Below are 26141 nucleotides of genomic sequence, written 5' to 3'. Positions count from 1 at the left end.
TCTTTCTGCTCAGATGTGCTGCCACCTCACACACACCCAGGGCCGGTGGCTCATCTCCCCAAGGAGGAGGCAAACCTCTGCCAGGTGCCAGAGTAAGGGAGAAACCTTACACTTGCGGGAGGGCCGAGCCGGCAGGGAGGTGGCATGGGGCAGGCGCTGGGCTCACTACAAGAAAGACATTGAGGTGCTGGAGCGTGTCCAGAGAAGGGCGACGAAGCTGGTGAGGGGTCTGGAACACAAGTCTTATGAGGAGCGGCTGAGGGAGCTGGGGTTGTTTAGCCTGGAGAAGAGGAGGCTGAGGGGAGACCTTATCGCTCTCTACAACTACCTGAAAGGGGGTTGCAGAGAGGTGGGTGCTGGTGTCTTCTCCCAAGTGACAAGTGACAGGACTAGAGGAAATGGCCTCAAGTTGCGCCAGGGGAGGTTCAGGCTAGATATTAGGAAAAAGTTCTTTACTGAGAGAGTAGTGAAACATTGGAATAGGCTGCCCGGGGAGGTGGTAGAGTCACCCTCCCTGGAGATATTCAAGGAGCGTGTGGATGTGGCATTGTGGGATGTAGCTTGATGGACATGGTGCTGTGTGGTGTTGGGTGGGTTGTGGCTTGTTGTTGTTGTGTGGTGGGGGTTTTTTTGTTTTTTTTTTTTTTTTTTTTTGTTGGGTTTTTTTGTTTTTTTTTTTCCCAGGTTGGACTTGATGATCTTACAGGTCTTTTCCAACCGTAGTGATTCTGTGATTCTGTGATTCTCTTCTCCACAGTACCCAGCTGGGGTGGCTTGAGTTCGCAGGTCAGTGCCCATACTGGCACCCACCATCATGTTCAGAAGATATCCCCACCCCCACCCTCCTTCTTTGCTTCACTTTTATACCTTATTTCTCAGGATCTGGGCCCACCATTCCTGGGCCTGGGAAACGTGCAATGAAACGCCAGGGCTCAAACCCCATTTTGGTTGCAGGCGGTTTTGCCAGGGGAGCAGCCGAGGCACCATGTCCTTGCCCTCCCGGTCTGTGCACGGCTGTGCACAGGCCTGTGCCTCCCTGTTCCCACCAGCATGGGGTGGATGGTGACACCAAACCGCCCAGGAACAAGAGGTGGGCACCGGCCCCACCAGTCCCACCTCTGCAGGGCTGTGCCTGACCTCGGCTGCTCCGGGTTCCCTGAGCCAAGGCTCTGCTTGAGCCGGGGGTGATGTCAGAGCGAAAAGATCCTGGACAGAGCATCAGGGTAAGAAATGTCACTCTTCAGCTCAGACACCCCTACCCTCTGGCACCGAGGGCTGCTTCCCACGTGGTATGGGATCTCCACCTGGAGACAGGATAATCTCACACCCGTCCCTCTGGAAAGCCACGAGGGAAGTGTGGCCCTGGTGCCGAAGGACACCTGGGCTGGACTAGCACCCTCACATCCCATCTCTCAGTGCAGCCAGGAAGGATTGCCAGCACCCAGGGTGCTGCTGATGTCTATCCCCTCCCTGAGGGCCACGCCTCGCCTTCCCACAGGGACTCTGCTGCCAAGCAGGGACCCTGGCTGGTGTGTGGGGTGGGTCTGTGGTGCAGGGCAGTGACCTGCACTCAGGTCCAGCACAGCTGCCTGCCTCTCCTCTGGGAGGGGGCTCAGCAGAGGCAGCACACACAGCCCTCCTTACCCCATGACCAGGCCCTGGGAGGGCAGGGCAGGCCCACAGCACCTGGAGAGGAGCAGAGCCCCAGCTCCAGCCCTCCCCCACCCGAGCCTGGCGAGTCAGAGCAAAAACACCCCTGAAGATGGAACCCGGAACCTCTTGCATGGGAGGTGGGTGCTCTTCCACTGACCTACACCCCCTTGACACCTGCCAGCAGGCAGAAAACTCTCCTCCCATGACATATCTATGACAAGCACAGCCCTCTTGTCCCCTGGGTGCCCAGGCACCCTCAGCAGAAAACAGCATTTGAACCCTCCTGAGATGGGGGAAGTCCAGACTGCCTCCCCACTGGGGCCTGATCCTGGCACAGGGATGCACTGCCGAGCACGGTCCCTTCACCGTGCTGCAGGCACCGCTCCCACCCTCTGGCCTACCCTGAGCCCCCTCTGCCACCCACAGAAACAACCCTCTGTGTCTCAACTGTCCCCAACTCCACATCAGGAGCAGAACAACAGGGTGAGGTAAAGACCCTCCCTGGGATGAGGTGCCCCCATGCTCTGATGGCACCCCAGGGCATGCGGAAGGGGGACATGGGGGCAGAAATCTCACACCCCCCTCATGCAGGCACCAGGCCTCCCCTGCACCCCTCTGCCCCCAAACACCCCTGGAGATGGGGTGAAGGGTAATCTTCCATCTCCCTGGGGCTGCGGGTGTGGGTTGGGCTCAGGGACCTTCCCATTCCTGCAGCACTGAGCACTGTCCTGAGGGCAAAGCCGTGCCCTGGGACAGCCCTGGCTGGGGTCTCTGGGGCAGGGTGGGTGCGCATGTTCAGCTGTTAACTGAGAGGTCGATGGATTGAGCACACGCAGGGATGGTGTCCTCGCGGTGCTACAGCTGGGACCATTGTCTTGCCCAATGCCATAGAATTTTCCCCACGGAGGCCCTGCCTGGCAGAGAGGGTTTGGGGGAATCCAAACCAGAGCACAGTCACTGTGAACTTCTGGAGTGGTTGAGTGGAGTGAAGGGGATGGACTACTCATCTGTTCCGCTTTGCACACATGGCCCCAAAGCTCAAGAACAACCTCGAAGGACTTTTGGAGCAGTGATAGCTCTGCAGACACCTTCCCTGTGGCCAAGCATTTTCAAGCTCGTGCTCAAAGCTGGCAAGACAGTAACCTTGCTTGGACAGATGGTCTCTCCTTCTCCCTCCTTCACTTGTGCTCAGTCAGGACAAAAGCCAGACTTCTCTGAAGGAGAATCCCTGGGGAACTGGCTGAGACATCAGAGCTGCAGGGGTCTAGGACATGCCCATTGCTTTGGGACTATAGTCCAGGATGTGCCATTCCTTGGCCTGACTGGCTGACCTGGGAGAGGCTGAGACTGGAGACAGAGGGGGATGTGCTGTGTTGCCATCATCACTGTGTTCCCAATGGTCAAGCAGGGTTCCATAGCAGCAAGAGGTTGCAAGAGGGGACCCCAACATCTTGTTGGAGCTCATGAGCAGGCCTTTCTTCCTCTGGGCAGGGACTGATGGCTCTGAGGGTCTGCAGCCGGGCTGAACAGTGCAGTCTAGTGGGTGAGCAGGTTGGGATAAGCAATGGGGGACAACTGAGACCCTTGTGCTGTAGGCCCTGGGTCTGGTGCTGAGGGGACGGAGAACACAGACACATGTGCGATGCCAGGATGTGCAGAGGAAAGTCAATGTGGAGAGGTAAAGTGACATCCAGTGTTTGAGCTGGGGCTGTTGTGAAGACACTGTGACAGTTAGTGACCTTCTGTGCAGGACTCCAGGCGGCCACTGCTGGCATTTCTGTCCCGACTTGTGCCCTTGCAGCAGGAAGGAACTGATGCAGAGGGATGTTCATGTGGGGCCCCAGAGGCATACCCCTGTGCTTTGTGTGCCCTAGCTGATGCCCAGAGAGGAGCACATATGTATTTCACCGATCATTGCGGCAGGGGGCAATGGGGGCCAAGAAACTCTGCTCGGGACAGCGCATGACTAAACAACACTGGTGCCCAGGCACTACAGTGGATGATCCTCAGCACGGCTTTGTCAACTGTCCTGGGTACATCAGAGGTCTCGCTGCGACAGACACCTGGAGGGAGGATGCTGCCTTTCAGGCCTCAGCTCCACGGAGTGCCTCTCCCTGGGACTCAGGGGATGGCGGCCTCTGGTCTGGGAACTGAGGAGCAGGTGAAGGTGTGTGAGGAGGGGAGCAGTCAGTGCAGCATCGAGAATGGCAAAGAGGAGAGAGACAGGGTCCTTGCGGAGACCCCGCAGAGGAGACATCCCGGTCACTTTGGAGCAAGGAAGTAGGGACAGCAGGAGACCACCCCAAAGGTGCACTGACTGGAGAGTCCTGCCCAGGGGGAGGCTGGGGACTTGTGCTGCTGGAGGAAGGTTCCTTCTAAGCTGCAGATCTGCAGCTGCAGAGCAGGGACTCTGCTCTGGCAAGAGGTGAAGGAGCAAGCAGGACTGGGGCAGGCTGGAAGAAGGCAGATGGGCTCTGCCAAAATCTAAGGGAGAAAATAATTGCTGAAGCCCGGGGTTGAACCAGGGACCTTTAGATCTTCAGTCTAACGCTCTCCCTGCTGAGCTACTTCAGCCCTGCCCCAGCAGCCCTTCTCCCTCTGCCACCCATGCCAGGCCACAGGCTGACACACAGGAGGAGCGCTCCTCGGGAGGCTTCCCAGGGAAAAGCTGTGCCCAGCCCCAGGCAGAGGGGACCTGGCCTCTCCCTGCCTCCAAGGCCAGGTGGGCTCCAGGTTTGGTGGAGGCCAGCTTACACTGGGTGTGCCAAGATGTGTGAGGGCCTTGCACAACCGTGACAGTGGCAAAGGCAAGTGGGCAGATTGGGCATGTGCAATTGCAAAGGCTGAGGGTGAAAGAAGCGTGGGGCTGGTGGAAGACCTTGTCTCTTTCCCCATGGAAGGTGTCCTCCCACCCTTTTCTTCCCGGCTCAACTTACCTCCTTCGTTCCCAACTCTTCTACCTCCTCCTCCCTGAGCAGTGCAGGGGGATGGGGAGTGGAGGTTGCAGTCAGTCCGTAACCGTTCCTCTCTGTGGCTCCTTCCTTCTGACACTTCTCCCATGGGGTCCCTCTTACCGCTACAGTCCTTTGAGACAAACCTGCTCCAGCATGGGCTCTCCTCAAGCCACCATTCTTCCAGGAAATAGCCAATGTCTCCAGTATTGGGTCCTCCACAGACTGCAGGGCTGACCTTCTCCGCTTTGGTCTTCTCCAGGGGCTGCAGGAGACTATCTGCCCTGGCACCTGAAGCACCTCTTCTCCCTCCTTCTTCACCAGCCTTGGTGTTTGCAGGGCTGGTTCTCACACTTTTTTTCCCTCACTCCTCTCCCACTCTGGCTGTTGTGTCCTTTCTTAAATACGCTTTCACAGAGGTTCCACCAGCTTCATTGACGGGCTCAGTTTTGGCCAGCGGTGGGTCTGCCTTGGAGATGGCTGGAACCAGCTCTGTCTGGCACAGAGACAGCCCCTGGTCTCTTCTCACAGAGGCCAGCCCTGCAGCCCTCCTGCTACCACAACTTGGACATGGACACCTGTTGCGTTAAAAGGAATGCAGTAATAAACAAGTAATAAACAAGCTCCTAAAATAGCACAAACAATTCCTTTACCCTTACCATCTTTAACCTTCTGTTCACTCCTGCACTGTTGAATTCGCTCTATTATGTTATTTTCATTTTTCCAGAATTTCTGGGCCCATTCTAGTCCCCAATGGGATGGCGCACATTTATATTTTTCTAGCAGTTTATCCATGGCTATCCTGTCCATGACGCCAATTTTTACTGTCGCATTAAAAGGAATGCAGTTTCGAAATTTGTCTGTCAGAGTCCCAGGACTTTCACTGACCCATTTACCAGAGCCCCAGCAAAAGGACTTGCACTGAGCAGATGCACAAAAATCGAAATGAGTTATTTTATTGAAGGCGACAGAAACAGATTCGAGATTGCCGTTGATAAATTCACTAACTATAATAGTGCTACTAATTAAGGGTAATATTGCTAGCAGACTTGATAATAATACAAGAACCTGGAGATAACTTTCACCCAGAGGGTGAGAGGCGCTGCGCTTACCCAGAGAGGCGTCCCTGCCTGGCGTGGAGGAAGAGAACACAGCCCGTCGACTGGTCTGTCAGGCGTTGAGGTTCTTCTCTCCCACCTTAACAATCATTTTCTCCGTCTTTTATCCCCAAAACTATGAGTTTCCCCCCCCGTATGTGACATGTAGCATGATTTGGGTGGAGAAACGAGTGCTATAGTCATATAAGTTTAGCATGACCTCTATAATCTTCATTAGCATATGCAGGGGTGTGAGGTGTAATATGCATTTCACCAGTAATGAGGCCGAGCCCAGAGAATTGTGGTGAATGGAGTGAAATCCAGTTGGAGGCCGGTCACAAGCCGAGTCCCCCAGGGATCAGCTTTGGGACCGGTCTTGTTTAATATCTTTATCGATGATCTGGATGAGGGGGCTGAGTACTCCCTCAGTAAGTTTGCAGATGACATCAAGCTGGGAGGGAGTGTTGATCTGCTCAAGGGTCAGAAGGCTCTGCAGAGGGATCTGGACAGGCTGCATCGAATGTCCAAGGCCAATTGTATGAAGTTCAACAAGGCCAAGTGACGGGTCCTGCACTTTCATCACAACAACCCCATGCAACGCTCCAGGCTTGGGGACAAGTGGCTGGAAAGCTGCCCAGCGGAAAAGGACCTGGGGCTGTTCATTGACAGCCGGCTGAAGATGAGCCAGCAGTGTGCCCAGGTGGCCAAGAAGGCCAACAGCATCCTGGCCTGTATCAGAAAGAGTGTGGCCAGCAGGAGTAGGGAGGTGATCGTGCTCCTGTACTCGGCGCTGTGAGGCTGCATCTCAAACCTTGTGTTCAGTTTTGGGCCCCTCACTACAAGAAGGACATTGAGGTGCTGGAGCGTGTCCAGAGAAGGGCGACGAAGCTGGTGAGGGGTCTGGAACACAAGTCTGATGAGGAGCGGCTGAGGGAACTGGGGTTGTTTAGCCTGGAGAAGAGGAGGCTGAGGGGAGACATCATCGCTCTCTACAATTACCTGAAAGGGGGTTGCAGAGAGGTGGGTGCTGACCTCTTCTCCCAAGTCACTAGTGACAAGGGGAAATGGCCTCAAGTTGCACCAGGGGAGGCTCAGTTTGGATGTTAGGAAAAATTTCTTTACTGAGTGTGCTGGTTTTGGCTGCAATAGAGTTAATTTTCTTCATAGTAGCTAGTATGGGGCTGTGTAGTATGGGGCTGTGTTTTGGATTTGTGCTGGAAACAGTGTTGATAGCACAGGGATGTTTTAGTTACTGCTGATCAGGGCTTACACAGAGTCAAGGCCTTTTCTGCTTCTCACACCGCCCCACCAGCGAGTAGGCTGGGGGTGTGCAAGAAGTTGGGAGGGGACACAGGTAGGACAGCTGACCCCAACTGACCAAAGGGATATTCCATACCATATGACATCATGCTCAGCATATAAAGCTGGGGGAAGAAGAGGGAAGAGGGGGACATTCGGAGTGATGGCATTTGTCTTCCCAAGTAACCGTTATGCGTGATGGAGCCCTGCTTTCCTGGGGATGGCTGAACACCTGCCAGCCGATGGGAAGTGGTGAAGGAATTCCTTGCTTTGCTTTGCTTGCCTGCACAGCTTTTGCTTTACCTGTTAAACTGTCTTTATCTCAACCCCCAAGTTTTCTCACTTTTACTCTTCCGATTCTCCCCCCCATCCCACCTGGAGGGAGTGAGCGAGCGGCTGTGTGGTGCTTAGTTGCCAGCTGGGCTTAAACCAAGACACTAAGAGAGTGGTGAGACACTGGAATAAACTGCCCAGGGAATTGGTGGAGTCACCCTCACTGGAGGTGTTCAAGGACCGTGTGGACGTGGCATTGCGGGACATGGTTTAGTGGACATGGTGGTGTTGGGTTGATGGTTGGACTTGATGATCTTACACGTCTTTTCCAACCTTCGTGATTCTGTGATTCTGTGATCAGCAATCCAGGACGTTTGTGGAGCGCATTGGTGATAAAATCCTCATCCAAGTGACAGAGAAGACAATGAGATGTGCTTTGCTGGACCTCCTCCTCACCAACAAGGAGGTGCTTTTTGGGGATCTGAAGGTCAAAGGTGTCCTTGTGACCATGAGATGGGGCTATAGTGACCACGAGATGGTGGAGTTCAGGATCCTGAGGGGAGGGTGGAAGGTCCCTTAGAAGTCCCAGTAGCTGCCAGCAAGGCCAGCCTTCAGGAATCCCAGCTGCCAGAGAGACAGGGGGCAAGTCTGGAGCATGGAGATGTGCCTGGGTAGAAGAGGATCAGATGAGGGAATACTTAGGCAATCTGGACATACCGAAGTCCCTGGGCCTTTACTACTCCTGATGGTTTTCATGTTGTTCATGTACCTGGAAATGGTTTCCCGGATCAGCTGCTCCATCACCTTCCCAGGGACAGAGATGAGTCTGACTCACCTGTAGTTCCCTGGGTCTTTTTTGTTTTCTTTCGGGAAGACAGGAGTGATATTTGCTTTTCACTTCTGTTCTCTGGGACTCTTTATGTGGCTGTGCTCTAGGCCTCTGTGTATCAGTTGAGGTCTAGCATTTGGCAGGCCATGGTGTTATGCCATTGTACACCCCATAAAGATCCATTGTACATCCCATAAAGACGTGGCCAGCTCAGAAGAAGGGATGATATTGTTACCGAAAATCGTAACCAAGAAAACTCTCCAAACCAAATGATAGTTTAGAAAGCCGACATTGGTTTATTGCAGCGCTGGGTGCATGGGGGATCCTTCCTCCTAGCATGCACACCCAGTTGAAATCATGACACGTATTTAAACAGTTAACAAAGTTAGTTACGCCTACTGGTCCCACCCTTTAGCTAACTATTGGTTAGGATCTTTCTTACTTCATCTTAAAGATACAGTTCTCTTTTAATTCACTACGCATGCCCAGAGAGTAGGGGGCTTATTTGGGTTGGGGGCTTTTCTAGCTAGGAGGTGTGGTTTTTAACATTATAATGAGGTAGGTCAGCCTTAGGGCACCCATTTGGGGCATTTCACTGACTTGGCTGTTTGGCCAAGTCTCAAGTTTGCATATCGGCCATTATCAGTAGACCCAGAGGCTATATCAGGTGCTAGGTCTACTTTTGTCCCCAGGTAGACAACATTAACATAACACAATAGAGCTAATCGCCACAGCCAGCCTGTTTCCGGGAAAACTAATGCATATTTCAGTTTGTGCGAGGCAGTATCATCTTAACTCATCTGTACAAAGTTTGCACAAAGGGATCTGGGTTTTTTGTATGCTAACTAATTTGTTTAAGTCTTTGGTATCAATATGATGGAAGTGATAGCAGGTGTGGCCATTTCTTGATGGCAAAGAAAGAGAGGGTGATCCATCCAACTTCTCCAACCTTCATTGCTCCGAGCTCCCTTTAGGTATGAAATGTACATGCACAATATGACAATATAAATGTGTCACCAGAACACAGTTTCCCCATTTGAAGCATTGGCAGGAAATACATTTTTGGAAATGGCTGTATAGATCGCTATTTACATAGAGAGAGAAAAAGTATCATCATCTTGCTGGTCCATGTCCATGGCCTATGAAAAAATTCATGAGGATTTACAGACCAATGTGAAAGTTCTGAAAATGTAGAAGTTTTACACACTTATTACACCAAGGTCTCTTCTGCACATGGTTCAACTTTTGCATAAAATCTTCACACAGGGCTTGATGCAGTTGCCCACACAGTGGTGGCCACTGTCTCCAAGATACGTGGGGGTAGCTGAAGCCCCCACAGGGCACTGGAAAATGTGGCTCAGGACCTATGGGAGCCCTTCTGGAGCAGGGCCTGGTGGACAGGCAGGAAAGGCCAAGGCATCTCAGCTGAGACAGCTCTCCCTTGTCTAGAAAGGGAAGCCTGGAAAATGGCTCCCAAGTTGTGCAATGTTAGAAGAGGACACTCATCCCTGCCTTCACCTACAATGGAGTCACATGTAGTTTACCCTGCAGGGAATGAAAAATGCAGGGGTCTGGATATTGCAGAGTCTCCTGTAACCCAGATACATTGGGGTTAGTGCAGATCTGGCTGTCCAAAAGAGAGCGTTTCCTTCACTTTGTCTCTTTTTTCCCTCTGTGAATTGAGGGAGCTCGTGACCTCAGCGTGTGATTCGCTGTGTGCAAAGAGTGAATATGGACCAAAAGAAGCCGGGACAGGGAGTGTTTGGGGGGATCTTGGCGTCTCTCCTTGACATGAAAGTGTGTTTTCTATTGGTCCAAGGCTATCCACTGTGGGAAGTGGACTTCAGAGGGGGTAACGTGGACTTTATATACAGACGATGACCGTATCACATCCCTCCGTGTTTGCGTGCAGTCATTCTCCAAGCAAAGCAGGTGGGAGTTGGTGCCCACGGGCTGAAACATGCAGCTACAGACTTCAGTGCAGAAGTCTCCAATTTGAACGAGGCTGCTGTAAGTGGCAGGTGGTTGATGAGAGAAAAGGCGTGAAGAATGGCCATAGATTGTCAACATAAAAGGTCCTGATATTTGTATACATTCAAACTCCACTGGAGACACTCAGGATCAATATGGATTGAGGTTTTCTGATCTCACAGAATGTGTAAGCAGAAAAAGGAAGAAAAGTGGGGGGAAAAATGAATCCTTTCTTAGTGTTTAGTAGTGACATCTTTTGACTGCACTCCTGAAACCTCTCGTATTAACCACATAAGAATTGAAGACATAAAGGAAAACGATTCACAGAGCCTTGGCTCCTTAGGGAGTTTTGCATGTGCCAAGTTCCTGAATTGCGGATTCTGGAAGATTGGACAAGCGTCTGAAGAAGTCAACGTCAGCAGCAAACGTCCAAGTTTCTGAGACTGTTAGTGGGCCCCACTAAGGACCATCACTGAAGAGAGCATGGAGGGAACGACCAGACAAGGAGGTGGTCCCTGAGGACTGATGAAACAGAAAGTCAGAGGCCCTGGTTACAGGTGGAAAATCAACTGTGGAGGTGGCTGTGAAAGCCCTAAATGTCTTTCAGCAATCAGGATGGCCAAGCCCTGACCCTCATCCCCTGCCTTTTCCCCATGATGTAATGCTAATGGCTCTTCCTGGGAACAGTGTGATAATGGGGGTGTGTGATGCTGAGTACAGGAGAGCGGTAGGCCATTTCCTAGGCTCTGTGGAGTGAGGGTGAGGAGGCAATGAGGCTCTGGGCTGTATGGAATCACTGTTTTCTCACGGGTGTCAGTGGAAGAGACAGTTGCCATAACAGGGAGGACAAAGACTTCAGTTCTGTTGACCCCGGTCCAGCATTTTGGACATCCCTATCACAGGCAGTCCTACACTGTCCTATGCCTCTGCCTGTTTCCCTGCACATTTTAGCCACCCCACTGCTTCCCACCTTGCTCTGGCCCCATGATACCCCAAGTTTTACTGATGGCGTTCTGTCCTTACTGGCTGATGCTTCAAACACAAAGCTGAAGATTTGCCAGTGCCTGTGAGTTCCCCACAACCTATCCGGTTTCTTTCAAAGCCTTCCTGATGCTCCTCTAGCTCCCAAGATGTCCCAGCCCCACACTTGCTTGAATCCTGTACTTATATCCACATCCCAGCACTGAGATGCACATCGATCTTCTCCTGCATCCTTTAAAGTTAACGCTCAACCTATTTCACTTCAGCATGACAGCACACACACCCACACACCTCCCCTGCTATTTCAGGTCCTTTTCCTGCCTTTAACACACTCACTGCTGTGCACACACCGCTCTCTCCCTGCACTCCCATGGGTCTCACAAACCGTTCCCTTTTCCCCTGCAGTTATGGGACCTCCCTCTGGGAGGGTCATGCATTTTCCAGCATCACGGATGGTTCTTGTGGTCCATCCAAGTGTGGGCAGTGAAGGAGGGGAAGAGAGCAAGGCCAGCTCATGAGGAGTGACTGAACACAGCCATCCCCAACAGCGGGCATTCCCTCTCTGCCAGGGTGAGGCATGCACACAAGATGGAGACATCTTCCTTATCTTTGCTGTGCACAAGAGGGGACTTTCTTCCTGACACCTTCCCAGGAAAAAACTCCTCCTCCTTCTCCTCCTCCACCCTCACAGATCGACTGCTTTCCATTTCTGGGCTCAGGCATGGCTGGAAGGATTTGCTAAAGCCATCGGTCATCACCTTGTTTCTCAGGGACATCTCGCGACCCTCTCTCCCAGGCCTACACATGGCCAATCACTGCTGCTCAGGGCCACTCACTCTTCAGCAGCAGCTGGTCAGAGCTGGCCATTTCCCTGATGCAGGCACTGAGCTCAGCAGGAGAATGGAGATGGCCTCACAGCCAGACTTACCCATAAACTGGGTGAACGGCCAGCGCTGGAAATGGCTGGTGAGAGAGGCTGGGGGGAGACAAAGGCCCTGGACCACCTTCCCGGCCTGTCCATGCCACCAAGGGCACAGACTGGCCTCCTCTCTCCTGCACCTGCGTGTCTCGGCTTCCATCCAGGAGCCCTGTCTCTGCACCACAAGCCCCCTGATGCGAGCCCTCACCCTGCGCAGTCATGCAGTACAAGCTGTACACTGATGTTTTTCTCTCACAGGAACTTTCCAGCTCAGCCCAGCTCCCTCCAAGACCTCCTACCTCCCCTGCCCTCTCTCCAGCCCAGCCCACTCTGGTCTGGCCCCACAGCACTACTTGCCACAGGGTGCTGCAGAGCTCTGGCCACTCATCCCAGAGCCCCAGCCCCTCTGAAGGGCACAGCAGCCCCTGGGGGGGCAGAGAGAAGTCAGCCCCAGAGATGGGGGGCCACAAGGTCAAGGAGGTCAGTGGCACCCTGTGTCCCCTGTTCTCCTCTCCAGCATATCCTTAGAGGTCCGCAGCCCCTCCGGGCCATCGTCTCCCCAGGCTGGCACAAGAGCCCTAGTCCTTGTGTTCCTCAAGATCTCTTAATTGATTCAGCACAAAGCAGCCTGCCCTAAGCTGGTGCAGCCAGAAAGGTGTTTCTGTTTCCGATTAATTTGTGCTATGCTGAGGATGGATCTTAGACCAAGAAGTTGCTGCAGGTTCTTTTATTTTCTTAAAGAAAATGTATTCCCATTTATACAAAGTCTCTGGGTAACACAAGATGGGTGGATCACTAAGGGGAGGAATAATTTTATGTATTTGAAGACAAGAACATGAAAAGTGGAAAAAGGAAAAAAACCACAGGAAGGGCAGACTTGGCCTGTCACGACATACACTGGGAGTCAGCTGCAGAGGAAGATAGGCAGCCTATGGCTGCTGAAAGACATCCAGTTACCAGTTTCCTCAGGGCATCCTTGAGCTCCTGGTTCCTCATGCTATAGATGAGGGGGTTCACTGCTGGAGGCACCACCGAGTACAGAAAAGATACCACCAGATTGAGAAGTGGGGATGAGATGGAGGGCGGCTTCAGGTAGGCAACCGTGGCAGTACTAAGAAACAGGGATACCACGACCAGGTGAGGGAGGCACGTGGAAAAGGCTTTGTGCCGTCCCTGCTCAGAGGGGATCCTCAGCACAGCCCTGAAGATCTGCACATAGGACAACACAATGAAGACAAAACACCCCAAAACCAGAAAAGCACTAACCATAGTAAGCCCAAATTTCCTGAGGTAGGTGTCTGAGCAGGAGAGCTTGAGGATCTGGGGGATTTCACAGAATAACTGCTCCAGGGCATTGCCTTGGCAGAGTGGTAGTGCAAAGGTATTGGCTGTGTGGAGCAGAGCATGGAGAAACCCACTGCCCCAGGCAGCTGCTGCCATGTGGACACAAGCTCTGCTGCCCAGGAGGGTCCCGTAGTGCAGGGGTTTGCAGATGGCAACATAGCGGTCGTAGGCCATGACAGTGAGAAGAAAATATTCTGATGATATAAAAAAGAGAAACAGAAAGACCTGGGCAGCACATCCTGAGTAGGAAATGTCCCTCCAGTCCCAGAGGGAATTGGCTATGGATTTGGGGAGAGTGGTGGAGATGCAGCCCAGATCAAGAAAAGAGAGGTTGAGGAGGAAGAAGTACATGGGGGTGTGGAGGTGGTGGTCGCAGGCTATGGTGGTCATTATGAGGCCATTTCCCAGGAGGGCAGCCAGATAGAAGCCCAGGAAGAGCCAGAAGTGCAAGAGCTGCAGCTCCCGGGTGTCTGCGAATGCCAGAAGGAGGAACTCGGTGATGGAACTTCCATTTGACATTTGGTCCCTCATGGCATGGGAGCCTATTTATGGAGGAAAAGGCATCAATGAGTTAGGAGAGAATTCTCTGAGCAAAATCTATTCCATTTCTTATAGAAACTCCCAAACCACCTGTCCCTAATCAAGAAGGCATTTGGCAGGTCCCTTTTGTGAGCTCTGGTTGGTGCTGGCTGAGGGTGTCCCTGGCAGCAGTGCACTCTGCAGTGGGCTCCGGGGGAGGCAGCGCTGCCTTACAACAATAGGAAAATAGGAATGCACGTCTATGGTTAAATCTGCTTGTGATATCAAAGAGCTTTTCCGCACTGTCACTCCCAAGTCACCCAACCCTGGAGCAGAGCTGTGAGGATTTTGATTTTTTTATTCTGCTCTAGTGGCCCCACCACCCCTGAGGAGTGTTTTTAAGGCAGAAATCCTTGGCATTAGTACGGCCCTCCAGGTGAAACCTTGTGGGTCCTGAGAAGCAGAGGGGCCGTCCCTTAGTGCAGAGTGAGGACAGCCAGTCTGTCCATCAGCCCTGGTCTCAGCTGCCGTGTGCTGGCACCTCTTTGAGCTGGAGGACGATAGCACTCAAGTGTTCCCCCAAAAGAAACTGGACGCTGCTGAGAGCAAAAGAAATGCAGTTTCCAAGTGCAGACCTCCAAACCCCTCACCCTGCCTCAGCGTACCCAAGGAGGAGCTCAGCTCTCCCCTCCCTGCCAGGGGCACAGAGGGCTCATTGCCTCTGCCTGCGTGGAGCCACCCAGCAGCATTTCTGTGGCCTTAGCGCAGACTTGTCTTCTCCACGGGGCTCCTGCATAACACAGAGATGCCATGGGTGAGCTGTGCCCTTCTGGAGGGCACCCTGCAGCCCAGCAGGACCCCCAGGGAAAGAGTCAAACATCCTAAAGATGGGGCATCCAAAAGGAGCATTAGCTCTCTCCCAGCCCTGCAAAATGCATTTCCACAGGCTGTGCTACATCTACATGGGGGAAGAGACCTGATGGGGGGTGGTGTGTGCTCCAGGGGAGGTTTCTGCACTGCAGGGGATGGCAGGGAGGTACCCAGTTCCCCCTCCCACAGTCTTTCTGAGAGTAGCTCCCTCTCCCTCCCTGACCATGTCTCTGCTGCCTGGAGCTCTCCCTGCCAGGAGCTATTTCCCTGTCCCCATGTGTCTGCTCCCTGTCAGTGCTCAGAGACCCCAATGCACCCACTGTGTGCTCAGCTCTGCCCTGCAGACACCTCCTGGCAGGAGGGCACTGCCCAGGGGCATCTCTATGTGTGCAGAAGCTAAGGAGAAGCTCAACCAAGTCCCACAGACACCACCGAGGTGATGCTGTCGTGCTGTCTGTAGGCTGAGCAGTGCCTTAGGGGACTAGATGAGGTTCCTTGCAGACCTATCCATCTCTCAGTGCAATGCTTCTGGAGTCTCGGTGTCTTGTCCATATTCAACACCTCCATTACTCTTTCCCTGCCCTCTCTCTTCTCCCTTAGTGCAGGACATGAACTGGGGGTCGGGAAAGCAACTTTGTCTCAAAGAGCAACTTCATTGACCTTCCTATGGCAAAGTCTCCTCTGGAAATAGTCACTTGGTGAGCTCGACCTGGGATCTCTCAGTGTAACTGTTAAGGTGTCTCAGAGGGTTGTCCACACCTGACAGATCCATTTCCGTTCCCACCCATCCAACTAGTATAACCTTTATTGCAAAGACTCAGGAATGCAGAAGCTGAAGCAGGAAAGCCTTGCCTTGACTGTCATCTTTGAAAGATCCTCTCCAGAAATGTGCTGGGGGTGATGTGGAGCTGTGAGCAGCCCTGACATACACAGCACCCTCTCAACAGCAGAAGGACCCCCCCTGGCTACCGGTCACTCCTTCCACCCTGAGCTTCTCCCCGCAGTGCCCTGGGGAGCTCCCTGGGCAGGCTGAGTGCTGACCCTGGCAGGCAGCGGAGTCCCTGCCCCGGCTCACAGTGCCCTGGGGTGCAGGGACCCTGCTCTGAAGGACAGCCCTGGGCACCCCTGGATGCACACCCACCTTTACACCCCTGCAGCCATCCCCTGGAGAAGGCAGCCATCATACCCTGTCCCTCTGACAGTGCAGTGAGGAAACACTGCTGTGGAGCACAACGTTCTCCTCCGTACTGTGAGTCCTCCTGGAAGTTCCTACAGGCTATGGGAAGAACCAGATCCAGGAGACCCCTGCAGAATACTCATTATTATTGCCCTGCAGCTCAGAGACTTACCATATAGAGGGCTGTGAGGATTTCTCTTCCAGTGAACTCTCCTCTGTCCTCCAACTCCACGCTGCCTTTAAAGTCTCTCTGCCTCGCTCCTCTCTCCTCAGTTCTTACAAGCAGTGCCCTCAGCCTTGCTGTGCTTTGAAGAAAAGCTGCTCCTGGGCAGAGCTGTCTCTCTGCAGCGCTTCCCGCTTGCCATCAGCTCCCTCCCTCCACCCCAGGAGCCCAGCCCAGCTCAGCAGCAGAGGACCAGCCCAAGGCAGCACTTTCTCTGCCCTCTCTGGGCTCCCTCCAGGTGTCCCTGGGGCTCCAGGGGAACCTGCTGTGAAACAGGCTGAAGGAATCACTGCTGTTCCCTTCCTCAGCTGGGGAGAGATGCTTCTTTCCAGCACTGTCATTTTCCTGCTCAGAGAGAGACTTTCCTTGTCACATCAGTAGGCAAAATACACAGTGAACATAAGGGATCTCCTTTACCACTTCTGAGGGAGGAGATTCAGCTGAGGCAATCGAGGCATCTTATTCTGGCTTTGTAGTGCAGGGGCTGGAAGGGGTCTCAGCTCCCTCCCATGACTGGCACAAACCCACAGGAGGTGGGATCCCTCTTGCCTCTCTTCAGGTGTGCAAAAACTGACATTTGCATGTGAGCTTTTTGTCTCAGATCCCCTGCTAATTAATGGAGATGGAGGGCAGGAGTGAGTGCTTCAGATGCAAATACCTGGTGGCATCTGAGGTGCCAGAGGTGGCCCAAGGTATGTGCAGGAAACTGCAGGCTCTAGTGGAGCATTTCTCATGGACAGGGCAGTGTCCATCTTGGAGGCTGTTGGGAAATTCCTTTGGCCAACTGAAACGACAGCAGATGGCCACATTTAGGACAATGAAACTTGCCCACACTTGGTAAGGACAGGGCAGCGTGTAGAGGTATTCGTCTGCCCCAATGGTGTTATTTTGCACCAGGAGAGCTAAGTTTCTCTCTTTCTCTTCTCCATCACCTGTATGTATGGTGATGACTATGGTGTCCTCTTCCATCTGGATTCAGTGGCAGCAGGGTTTGCTCACTCTGTGGGCACCTCATGTCATCTTTCTCATCATCTACATCTACATCTACAGCTGCACCTACGTCGCATATCATCTTTTACGTTGCCATCTGCAATCCATTCCGAGCACATCTCTGCCATGTAGCAAAGCCTTTACATATATTGGGTCTTGGGACTCAGTTCCAGTTTAGTTTGTGACAAGTCTGAGGTGGGCCCCAGCGGGCAGCAGCTGAGGTGCTGCAGCCCAAATGCGCACCAATGCCCTCAGCCTGGGGCACAGACAGGAGGAGCTGGAGCCCCACGTGCCATCACAGAAGTGCCACATTGATGGAAGAACTGCCAAGGTGTGGTGGGACAGCTCGCACAACTCGGGGAATGTGCAGGATGGACACAGGCTCTTCAGGAGACACTCGTCATGTGTTTGATGGAGCTGCTGGGAAGTATGGACCTCCACTATGGGATGGGCAAGAGGTGGACTGAGCGCTTGTGGGTGAGAGCCAGAGGATAGGCAATTTAGGGTGATATTGTGGCAGGACATAAAGAAACTACAGTCAGGTCAAGGAAGTGGACAAATCTGTCTTTGAAAACCTGAGCATTTCTCTGGATCAATGACACCGGGTCTTACTGGGAACTTCAATGACCCTGACATTCACTGGATTTGGAACACAGTGCAGGAGGTTTCTGGAGGTTTTTGGGAAAACTTCTTCTCACAGCTGCCAGGGAGCCCAACAAAGGTGATGCTTGCTTGGATCTGGTACTTGCAAACATGGAAGAGCTGGTCAGGGATGTGAAAACCAGCGTCACACTCTGTTGTAGCGACCGTGAAAATCAGGGTGTGTCCCACCTCCTGAGCAGAGTGTTAAAAGGAGAGTACAAGTGCAGACGCAAGACCTCAGAGGGGTAACCTGTGGCCTGTTCTGGGGGTTTTCAGTTGGGGAACTTAGGGGCAGGAGCACTGAAGGGCAGAGCACAAGTACTGCGCACTGAGCAGAGCTCAGTACAGCCGGTCTTTAAGGACAGCCTCCTGCAATGGCCCATACGGACAGTCAGTTGAATCTCTCAAGGAAATTCAATGGCACCAAGACGAGCTCTTACCACTGAAGTTAGAGTCGAAGAAGAAACCAAGACCATGTGGGGCCACTGCAGAATTTAGCAAGAGCAGGTGTAAATGGGTCTGAGATGCTCTATGCTGTCTTTGGCTCAGCCTTCATCAGCAAGGTCTCCCAGACCCTTGTGCCTTGAGGCAGAACCCACGGAGAACAGCTATCAGTGGGTGGGGATCAAGTCACTCAAAGGAGTGAGAATATGTGAGAGAAACTACTCTACAGACACGAAGGTCAGTGAAGAAGGAGGGGGAGGAGGCACTCCAGGTGCCAGAGCAGAAATTCCGCTGCAGCCCCTGGTGAAGCCCATGGTGAGGCAGGCTGTCCCACTGCAGCCCATGGAGGTCCACGGTGCAGCAGATATCCACCTGCAGCCCCTGGAGGACCCCATGCCAGAGCAGGTGGATGCACCCAAAGGAGGCTGTGACCCCGTGGAGAGCCCATGCTGAAGCAGGCTCCTGGATGGAGCTGTGGACGCAGCTGTGGACCCGTGGGGAGAGGAGCCCACACTGGAGCAGGTTTGCTGGCAGGACTTGTGACCTCGTGGGGACCTCACACGGGAGCAGTCTGTTCCTGAAGGAGTGAACTCTGTGGAGATGACCCATGTTGGAGAAGTATCTGGAGGACTATCTCCCATGGGAGGCACCCTACTCTGGAGCAGGGGAAGAGTGTGAGGATGAAGAAGCGTCACAGAGAACATGTGATGAACTGACTCAATCCCCATTCCCCATCCCCCTGTGCCACTCTGGGGGAGGAGGTAGAGAAATAAGGAGTAACTTGAGCCCAAGAAGAAGGGAGGGGTGGGGGGAAGGTATTTTAAGTTTTGGTTTTATTTTCTCATTATTCTACTCTGATTTGATTCGCGATGAAGTAAATTAATGTCCCCAAGTCAAGTCTCTTTTCCTGTGACGGTGATTGCTGAGTGATATCCCTATCCTCATCTCAGTATATACACTGGAGTGCTGTCTTCTGGAGGAACCTCGACAGCTTGGAAGAGTGGGCCAACAAGAAGCTACTGCATTTCAGAAAGGATAAACTCCAAGTCTTGCCGCTGGCGTTGCCTAACTATGGGCAACAGCGCCGGCTGGGGCACAGCTCAGTAGAAAAGGCCCTGAAGGTCGTGGGGAACATCAAGCTGCATATAAGTCGGTGGTGAGGCCTGGCAGCCAAGAAGGCCAACAGCATGGTGGCTGTATGAACAGGAGCAAGGCCAGGAGATGAGGGGGAGGGATTGTCCCCCTCTATCCAGTCCTCACTAGACCGCACGCACAGCACTGCACTGAGTTTGGGGCCTCCAGTCCCCAGTAGAGGAAAGAAGCGCTGCCAAGGGAAGGTGAGGGCCAGCAACAGCATTTAGTGCTTTAACCTTCCATGTGGGAGCAGTTGCTGGATGTTTTCAATTTTGGAGCTGGGCTCTGGCGAGAGTGAGAGTGTGAGTGGAACGTTAGGTGGCGAAGCAGGCGCAGATCTCCGGGGTTTTTTTACTTGCTTGAGATGGAGTTAGCTTTCCCCATAGGAGCCCTCATAATGCTGTGCTTTGTTTTGATACCTTGAAAGGTGTTGATAACACACCAGTATTTTGGCTGAGTGGTGCTCGCACAGCATCAAGGCTGTCTCTCCAACATTCTCCCCCCTCACCCCCAAAGGCCACTCGGCTGGGGGTGGGCAAGATGTTGGGAGGGGACATAGCTGGGACAGCTGACCCAAACTGACCAAACAGTAATTCCACACCATATGATGTCTGCGCAGCAATGAAAGCTAAGAGAAAGAAGGAGGAGAGGGGAGCATTTGTTATGATGACGTTTGTCATCCACAGCAACCGCCAGACGTACTGAAGCCCTGCTTCCCGGGAAGTGGCTGGACATCTCCTGCTGATGGGAAGTAGAGAATAAACCTTTTGTTTTCCTTGGCTTCTTCGCATGGCCTTGGCTTAAACTGCCTTTATCTTGACCCTCAAGTTTTTTGCATCTTCTTTTCTCTCCCCCACCATCCTGCTGAGGAAGGGAGTGATAGAGCAGCTTGGTGGGCACCTGATGTCCTGCCAAGATCAACCCACCACAGACAAGAAACCTGCGATGATTACAGCGACATTGTCTGAGAATCCAGGGACTAACATAGAAAAGCTGAAGCCCAAGAGGAATTCAATAATTAAACCTGGCCAGGAATGTCAAAGACAGCAAGAAGGGCTTCTGTAAAGACATGGGAGACAGCAGGAAGACTAGGGAAAAGTGTAGGTCCATTGCTCAACAAGACAGGAGGCCTGATTACACAGGACATGGCAAAGGCTGAGGTACCGGGTGCCACCTTTGCCTCAGTCTTTGCTATCAAGACTGGCCTTCAGTAATCCCAGGTCCCAGAGACCAGGGGAAAAGGCTGGAGCAAGGAAGATGTGCATTTGGTGGAAGTAGATCTGGTCAGGGAATGCTTAGGCAAACTGGTCACAAATATGTCCATGGGCCCAGATGGGCTGCACCCATGAGTGCTGCGGGAGTTGGCAGATGTTGTTGTGAGGCAACGCTTGATAATCTTTGATCAATGCCAGAGACTTATCTCCCAGAGACTGAGAGAAGTGCCTGAAGATGGAAGGAAAGGAAATGTCACCCCCATCTTCAAGAAGGGCAGGAAGGAGGACCCAGGGAACTACAGCCCAGTCAGCCTCACCTTGATCCCTAGGAACCTGATAGAGCAACTAATCCTGGACACCATTTCTGGGCACATGAAGGACAGGAAGGTCATCAGGAAGAGGCAGCATAGATTCACCAAGGGGAAGTCATGCTTGACCTACTTGATTATCTTGATGAGGGGAGATGAGGGGAGAGCAGTGGCTACTGTCTACCTGGATTTCAGGAAAGCTTTCAACACTGTCTGCCTTAAGATTCTAGTAAAGAAGCGGTTGATGTGTGCGCTGGATTAGCAGACAGGGAGGAGGATTGCAAATGGGCTGAATGGCTGGGCCCAGAGCGTGGTTATCAGTGGCATGAAGTCTAGTTGGAGGCCAGTAACTAGTGGTACACCCCAGGGGTCAATACTGGTTCCAGTCCTGTCTAACATCTTCATTAATGATCTGAGTGATGGGGCAGAGGAGTGGCTGATACACCAGAGGGTCGTGCTGCAAACCAAAGGCACCTTGACAGGCTGGAGAAATGGACCAACAGGAACCTCATGCAGGTCAAAAGGGAGAAGTGCAATGGGAGGAATAACCCCAGGCACCAGTCCACGCTCAGAGCCACCCAGCAGGCAAGCAGCCTGGCAGAGAAGGCCCGGATTTTTCTGGTGGACACCAAGCTGACCATGAGCCAGCAATGGGAATTTGTGACAAAGTAGGCTAATAGCATCCTCGCCTGCATTGAAGTATTGCCAGCAGGTCGAGGGAGGGGGATCCTTCCCCTCTGCTCAGCACTGGTGAGCTCACACCTGGAGTGCTGTGTCCATTTCTGGGCGGTCGGGGTTTCCCATCCGAGCCCGTTGCGTTATCAGTGCGACCCACTTACTCCATGTAGCATCAGTTGCGTGATGCGTAGAGGGGATCTTCCCTTTGAACATCCAGCCCAGCACAGGCAATCAAGGGGCCAAAAGGAGCTGTGCTTCAGTACCAACTACTTCCGAAGCAGCTCGAATTCCTTCATATGCTGCTAATATTTCTTTTTCAGTTGGAGTGTAACGGGCTTCAGATCCCCTATATCCCTGGCTCCAAAACCCTAGAGGTCGACCTCGAATCTCCCCAGGCGCTTTCTGCAAGAGGCTCCAGGTGGGTCCGTTATCCCCAGCTGAGGTGTAAAGCACATTTTTCACATCTTGTCCTGTCCGGACTGGCCCAAGCGCTACTGCACAAACTATCTCCCGTTTAATTTGTTCAAAGGCTTGCTGCTGCTCAGGGCCCCATTCAAAGCAGTTCTTCTTCCAGGTCACTCAATAGAGAGGGCTTACGATCAGACTATAACCTGGAATATGCATCCTCCAGAAACCCAGAACACCTAAGAAAGCTTGTGCTTACTTTTTGTTAGCTGGTGGAGACATGGCTGTTATTTTATTGATCACATCCATTGGGATATGACGACGCATGTCTTGCCATTTTATTCCTAAAAACTGAATTTCCTGTACAGGCCCTTTGACCTTATTTTGTTTTGTAGCAAAACCTGCTTTCAGGAGAATCTGGATTATTCTTCTCCCCTTCTCAAACACTTCCTCTGCTGTGTTGCCCCACACAATGATGTCATCAATATACTGCAGTTGTTTGAGAGCTTCACCTTGCTCCAGTGCACTCTGTATCAATCCATGACAAATGGTAGGACTATGTTTCCACCCCTGGGGCAGTCGATTCCAGGTGTACTGGATACCCCTCCATGTGAAAGCAAATTGTGGCCTGCACTCTGCTGCCAGAGGGATGGAGAAAAACACAGTGCCGATATCTATTGTTGCATACCATTAGGCAGCCTTTGATTCCAGTTCATATTGAAGTTCTCGCACGTCTGGTACGGCAGCACTCAGCGGCGGTATGACTTCGTTCAGGCCTCGATAGTCCTCTGTTAACCGCCACTCTCCATTAGATTTTTGCACGGGCCATATGGGATTACTAAAGGGTGAATGAGTCTTGCTGATCACTCCTTGACTTTCCAGTTGATGGATCAACTTATGGATGGGAACCAGGGAGTCTCGATTGGTGCGATATTGTTGCCGGTGCACTGTCATGGTAGCAATTGGCACCTGCTGTTCTTTAACTTGCAGCAACGCCACCACAGAAGGATCCTCTGAGAGACCAGGCAAGCTAGACAGCTCTTTAATTTCCTCCATACTCAAAGCAGCTATACCAAAAGCCCAGCGGTACCCTTTTGGGTCTCTGAAGTACCCTCTCCTGAGATAGTCTATGCCAAGGATGCATGGAGCCTCTGGACCAGTCACAATAGGGTGCTTTTGCCACTCATTCCCAGTTAGGCTTACTTCAGCCTCCAACACAGACAGTTCTTGGGATCCCCCTGTCACTCCAGAAATACAGATGGATTCTGCCCCCTTGTAATCTGATGGAATTAGAGTACACTGTGCACCGGTGTCCACTAGAGCTTTATACTCCTGTGGGGCTGATGTGCCAGGCCACCGAATCCACACAGTCCAGTAAACCCGATTGTCCCTTTCCTCCACCCGACCAAAGGCAGGACCCCTCTACTCCTGCTCTGAGTCTTCATTACTTGGTTTTTGTAAGTGAAAAACCGAAGTTCCTTCCTCAGGATCAAAGGTACAGTCAGCCCTTCTACTCTGCCCCACAGACACTGGAGCAGTAATTGTCCTGGATGGATGCTTTTTGGCTGTTGTTTTCCCTCGCAGTTCCTGCACCCGAGCTTCTAGTCTCCAGGGAGGTTGACCATCCCACTTCCTCATGTCGTCCCCCCTGTCACGCAGGAAGAACCACAGGGTTGCACGTGGTGTGCACCACCCGTACGTACCCTTTCGCTTGAACAGGGAAAAGCTGACTCTTAATAGCTGAGGCTTTGGTTGGAGTGCATGAGGAAAACCTACCCTTCTCATCTTGCTCAAACATGTTTTGGGTCAGTCTGTGTCTGTCCACAGCCGAGACACAGGCACACATGGAGGGAGCAAGACTATCTTCGTATTCTCGGAGCTGTCTGGCCAGTTCATCTCTAGTTGGTGCCCAGTGTCCAGCTCATTATCACCAGGGTGTGGGTGTATGACGTCACTGCATTTCGTACAAACCTTCGCCACATGGACCGTGTGCACCGGATTTCATCCGGGTCTTTGCATGTCTGGTCATTATAGATCACCTCCAACACAGCTAATTCCCTCAGATACTGGATGCCCCCCTCAATGTTGGTCCATTTCCTTCGAGAATTTGCAAGTTCTTCCTTGAAGGGATACCTGTCCTTCACACTTGACAGGAGTCGCCGCCAAAGACTGAGGACTCCTGCCTTTTTTCCAATACTTTTGTCAACGGCCTTATCCTTAGCAAGGGATCCCAGCTGCCGGGCTTCCTTACCCTCTAATTCCTGACTAATGGCCCCGATATCCCAGCGTTGAAGCAACCAGCTGAGAATTAGCTCACCTGGTTGATGACTAAAATCTTTTCGGATATCTCGCAGCTCACTCAGGGATAGGGAGCGGGTGGTTTCTGTCTCATTGATTGCCTCAGTCTCTTCCTCCCCCTGTTCTTGTGATTGCTCTGCCACAGAACAGGCTGCCTCTTCTGATTCTTTCTCCTGCTCCCTCTTAGGAGAAGCTTCTTCATCCCTTACTGAACGAGCTGACTTCTGCTTCCACTGTTTCTTTTTAGTTATAGGGGCAACTGATACAGTGCCTGGTTTAGCCACAGTGTCTGTTGGTTTATTTCCCCTCTCTTCTTCCTGTGGGTGCTGCATAGTATCGAGCAGTGTTTGGTAGATACTGGCCAGGGCCCAGCACAGTCAAGAAAAAACAAGTAGGAGGCTAAGAACAATAATATCACAGGTACAAAACAAAACAAAACAAAACAAAACAAAAAAAAAAGGCAAAAAGAAAAAACCCCAACCACAAATTAAAAATAAAGACACATACGAAGAAAAGTTAGCCCTCACTTTTCCTGAGGTACAGTGCGAGCCCTAGTGGGATAATGGGCTCCTTATTAGTCTGAAGTCGAGCGTATTCAAATACTTTCCGCAGGGCTTCTATGATTTCCTTGTTCCTCATGCTGTAGATGAGGGGGTTCACTGCTGGAGGCACCACCAAGTACAGAACTGTAACCACCACATTCAGGGACGGGGAGGAGATGGAGGGGGGCTTCAGGTGAGCAAATATGCCTGTGCTGACAAACAGGGAGACCACAACCAGGTGAGGGAGGCACGTGGAAACAGCTTTGTGCCGACCCTGCTCAGAGGGGATCCTCAGCACAGCCCTGAAGATCTGCACATAGGACAGCACGATGAAAACAAAACAGCCAAAAGCTAAAAAACAACTTAATATAAGAAGCCCAGCTTCCCTGAGGTAGGATTCTGAGCAGGAGAGCTTGAGGATCTGGGGAATTTCACAGAAGAACTGCTCCAGGACATTACCCTGGCAGACTGGTAGTGAAAATGTACTGGCAGTGTGAAGCACAGAATTGAGAAACCCACTGCCCCAGGCAGCTGCTGCCATGTGGACACAAGCTCTGCTGCCCAGGAGGGTCCCGTAGTGCAGGGGTTTGCAGATGGCAACGTAGCGGTCATAGGCCATGACAGTGAGGAGAGAATACTCTGCTGCGATCAAGAAGACAAACAGAAAGACCTGGGCAACACATCCCCCATAGGAGATGGCCCTGGTGCCCCACAGGGAATTGGCCATGGATTTGGGCACAGTGGTGGAGATGCAGCCCAGGTCAAGGAGGGAGAGGTTGAGGAGGAAGAAGTGCATGGGGGTGTGGAGGTGGTGGTTGCAGGCTACGGCGGTGATGATGAGGCCATTTCCCAGGAGGGCAGCCAGGTAGATGCCCAGGAAGAGCCAGAAGTGCAAGAGCTGCAGCTCCCGGGTGTCTGAGAATGCCAGGAGGAGGAACTCAGTGATGGAGCTGCTGTTGGACATCTGCTGTTTCTTGGCATGCGGGCCTGTACAAAAAAGGAAGGGACAAGGAAAAATTAGGACAGACTCCTCTGAGCAAAGCCATTCCATTTTCATAGAAATCCTCCCCATTTGAAAGACATTTCATTTCTCAGTTTTGTGAGTGGCTGAGTGTGTTGTGAGGAGCTGAGGAGTCATCTTTTCTCTGCTGCAGTGGGTACATGGAGCTGGTTTGTGACAGCTCCGATGTCCACAACCAATGCCAGATGTAATCCACCTTTAACGGAAAAGATCCATAGCCTCACTCATGACTCGGAAGGGTGTGGGCTGCAGAAGAGAGGCTCAGCATGTCCTTATAAGAATTTTGTCTTTGTTTTCTATTTTCCACTATCTCATCTGATCAGTGTTCTTTTTAGGGGTAGAAATACTTATTTTATGTC

General features: G+C 52.3%; 2 protein-coding genes across 2 annotated transcripts in view; one reads left to right on the top strand and one right to left on the bottom strand.

Moving 5' to 3' along the window:
* Positions 1-26141, top strand: part of LOC132320275 (scavenger receptor cysteine-rich type 1 protein M130-like) — a 114516-nt gene that overhangs the window by 6162 nt on the left and 82213 nt on the right.
* On the bottom strand, positions 24736-25725 carry LOC132320184 (olfactory receptor 14A16-like). The gene has a single exon (XM_059832455.1). It carries the CDS (start codon positions 25723-25725, stop codon positions 24736-24738), a length of 990 nt encoding a protein of 329 aa, XP_059688438.1.

Source organism: Gavia stellata, chromosome 34, assembly GCF_030936135.1.
Source record: "Gavia stellata isolate bGavSte3 chromosome 34, bGavSte3.hap2, whole genome shotgun sequence".
Classification (NCBI taxonomy): Eukaryota; Metazoa; Chordata; class Aves; order Gaviiformes; family Gaviidae; genus Gavia; species Gavia stellata.
This window is presented reverse-complemented; position numbering and strand designations above follow the sequence as displayed.

Coding starts and splice junctions, on each gene's coding strand:
- LOC132320184 (XM_059832455.1), bottom strand. CDS start 25,725: ATGTCCAACAGCAGCTCCATCACTGAGTTCCTCCTCCTGGCATTCTCA.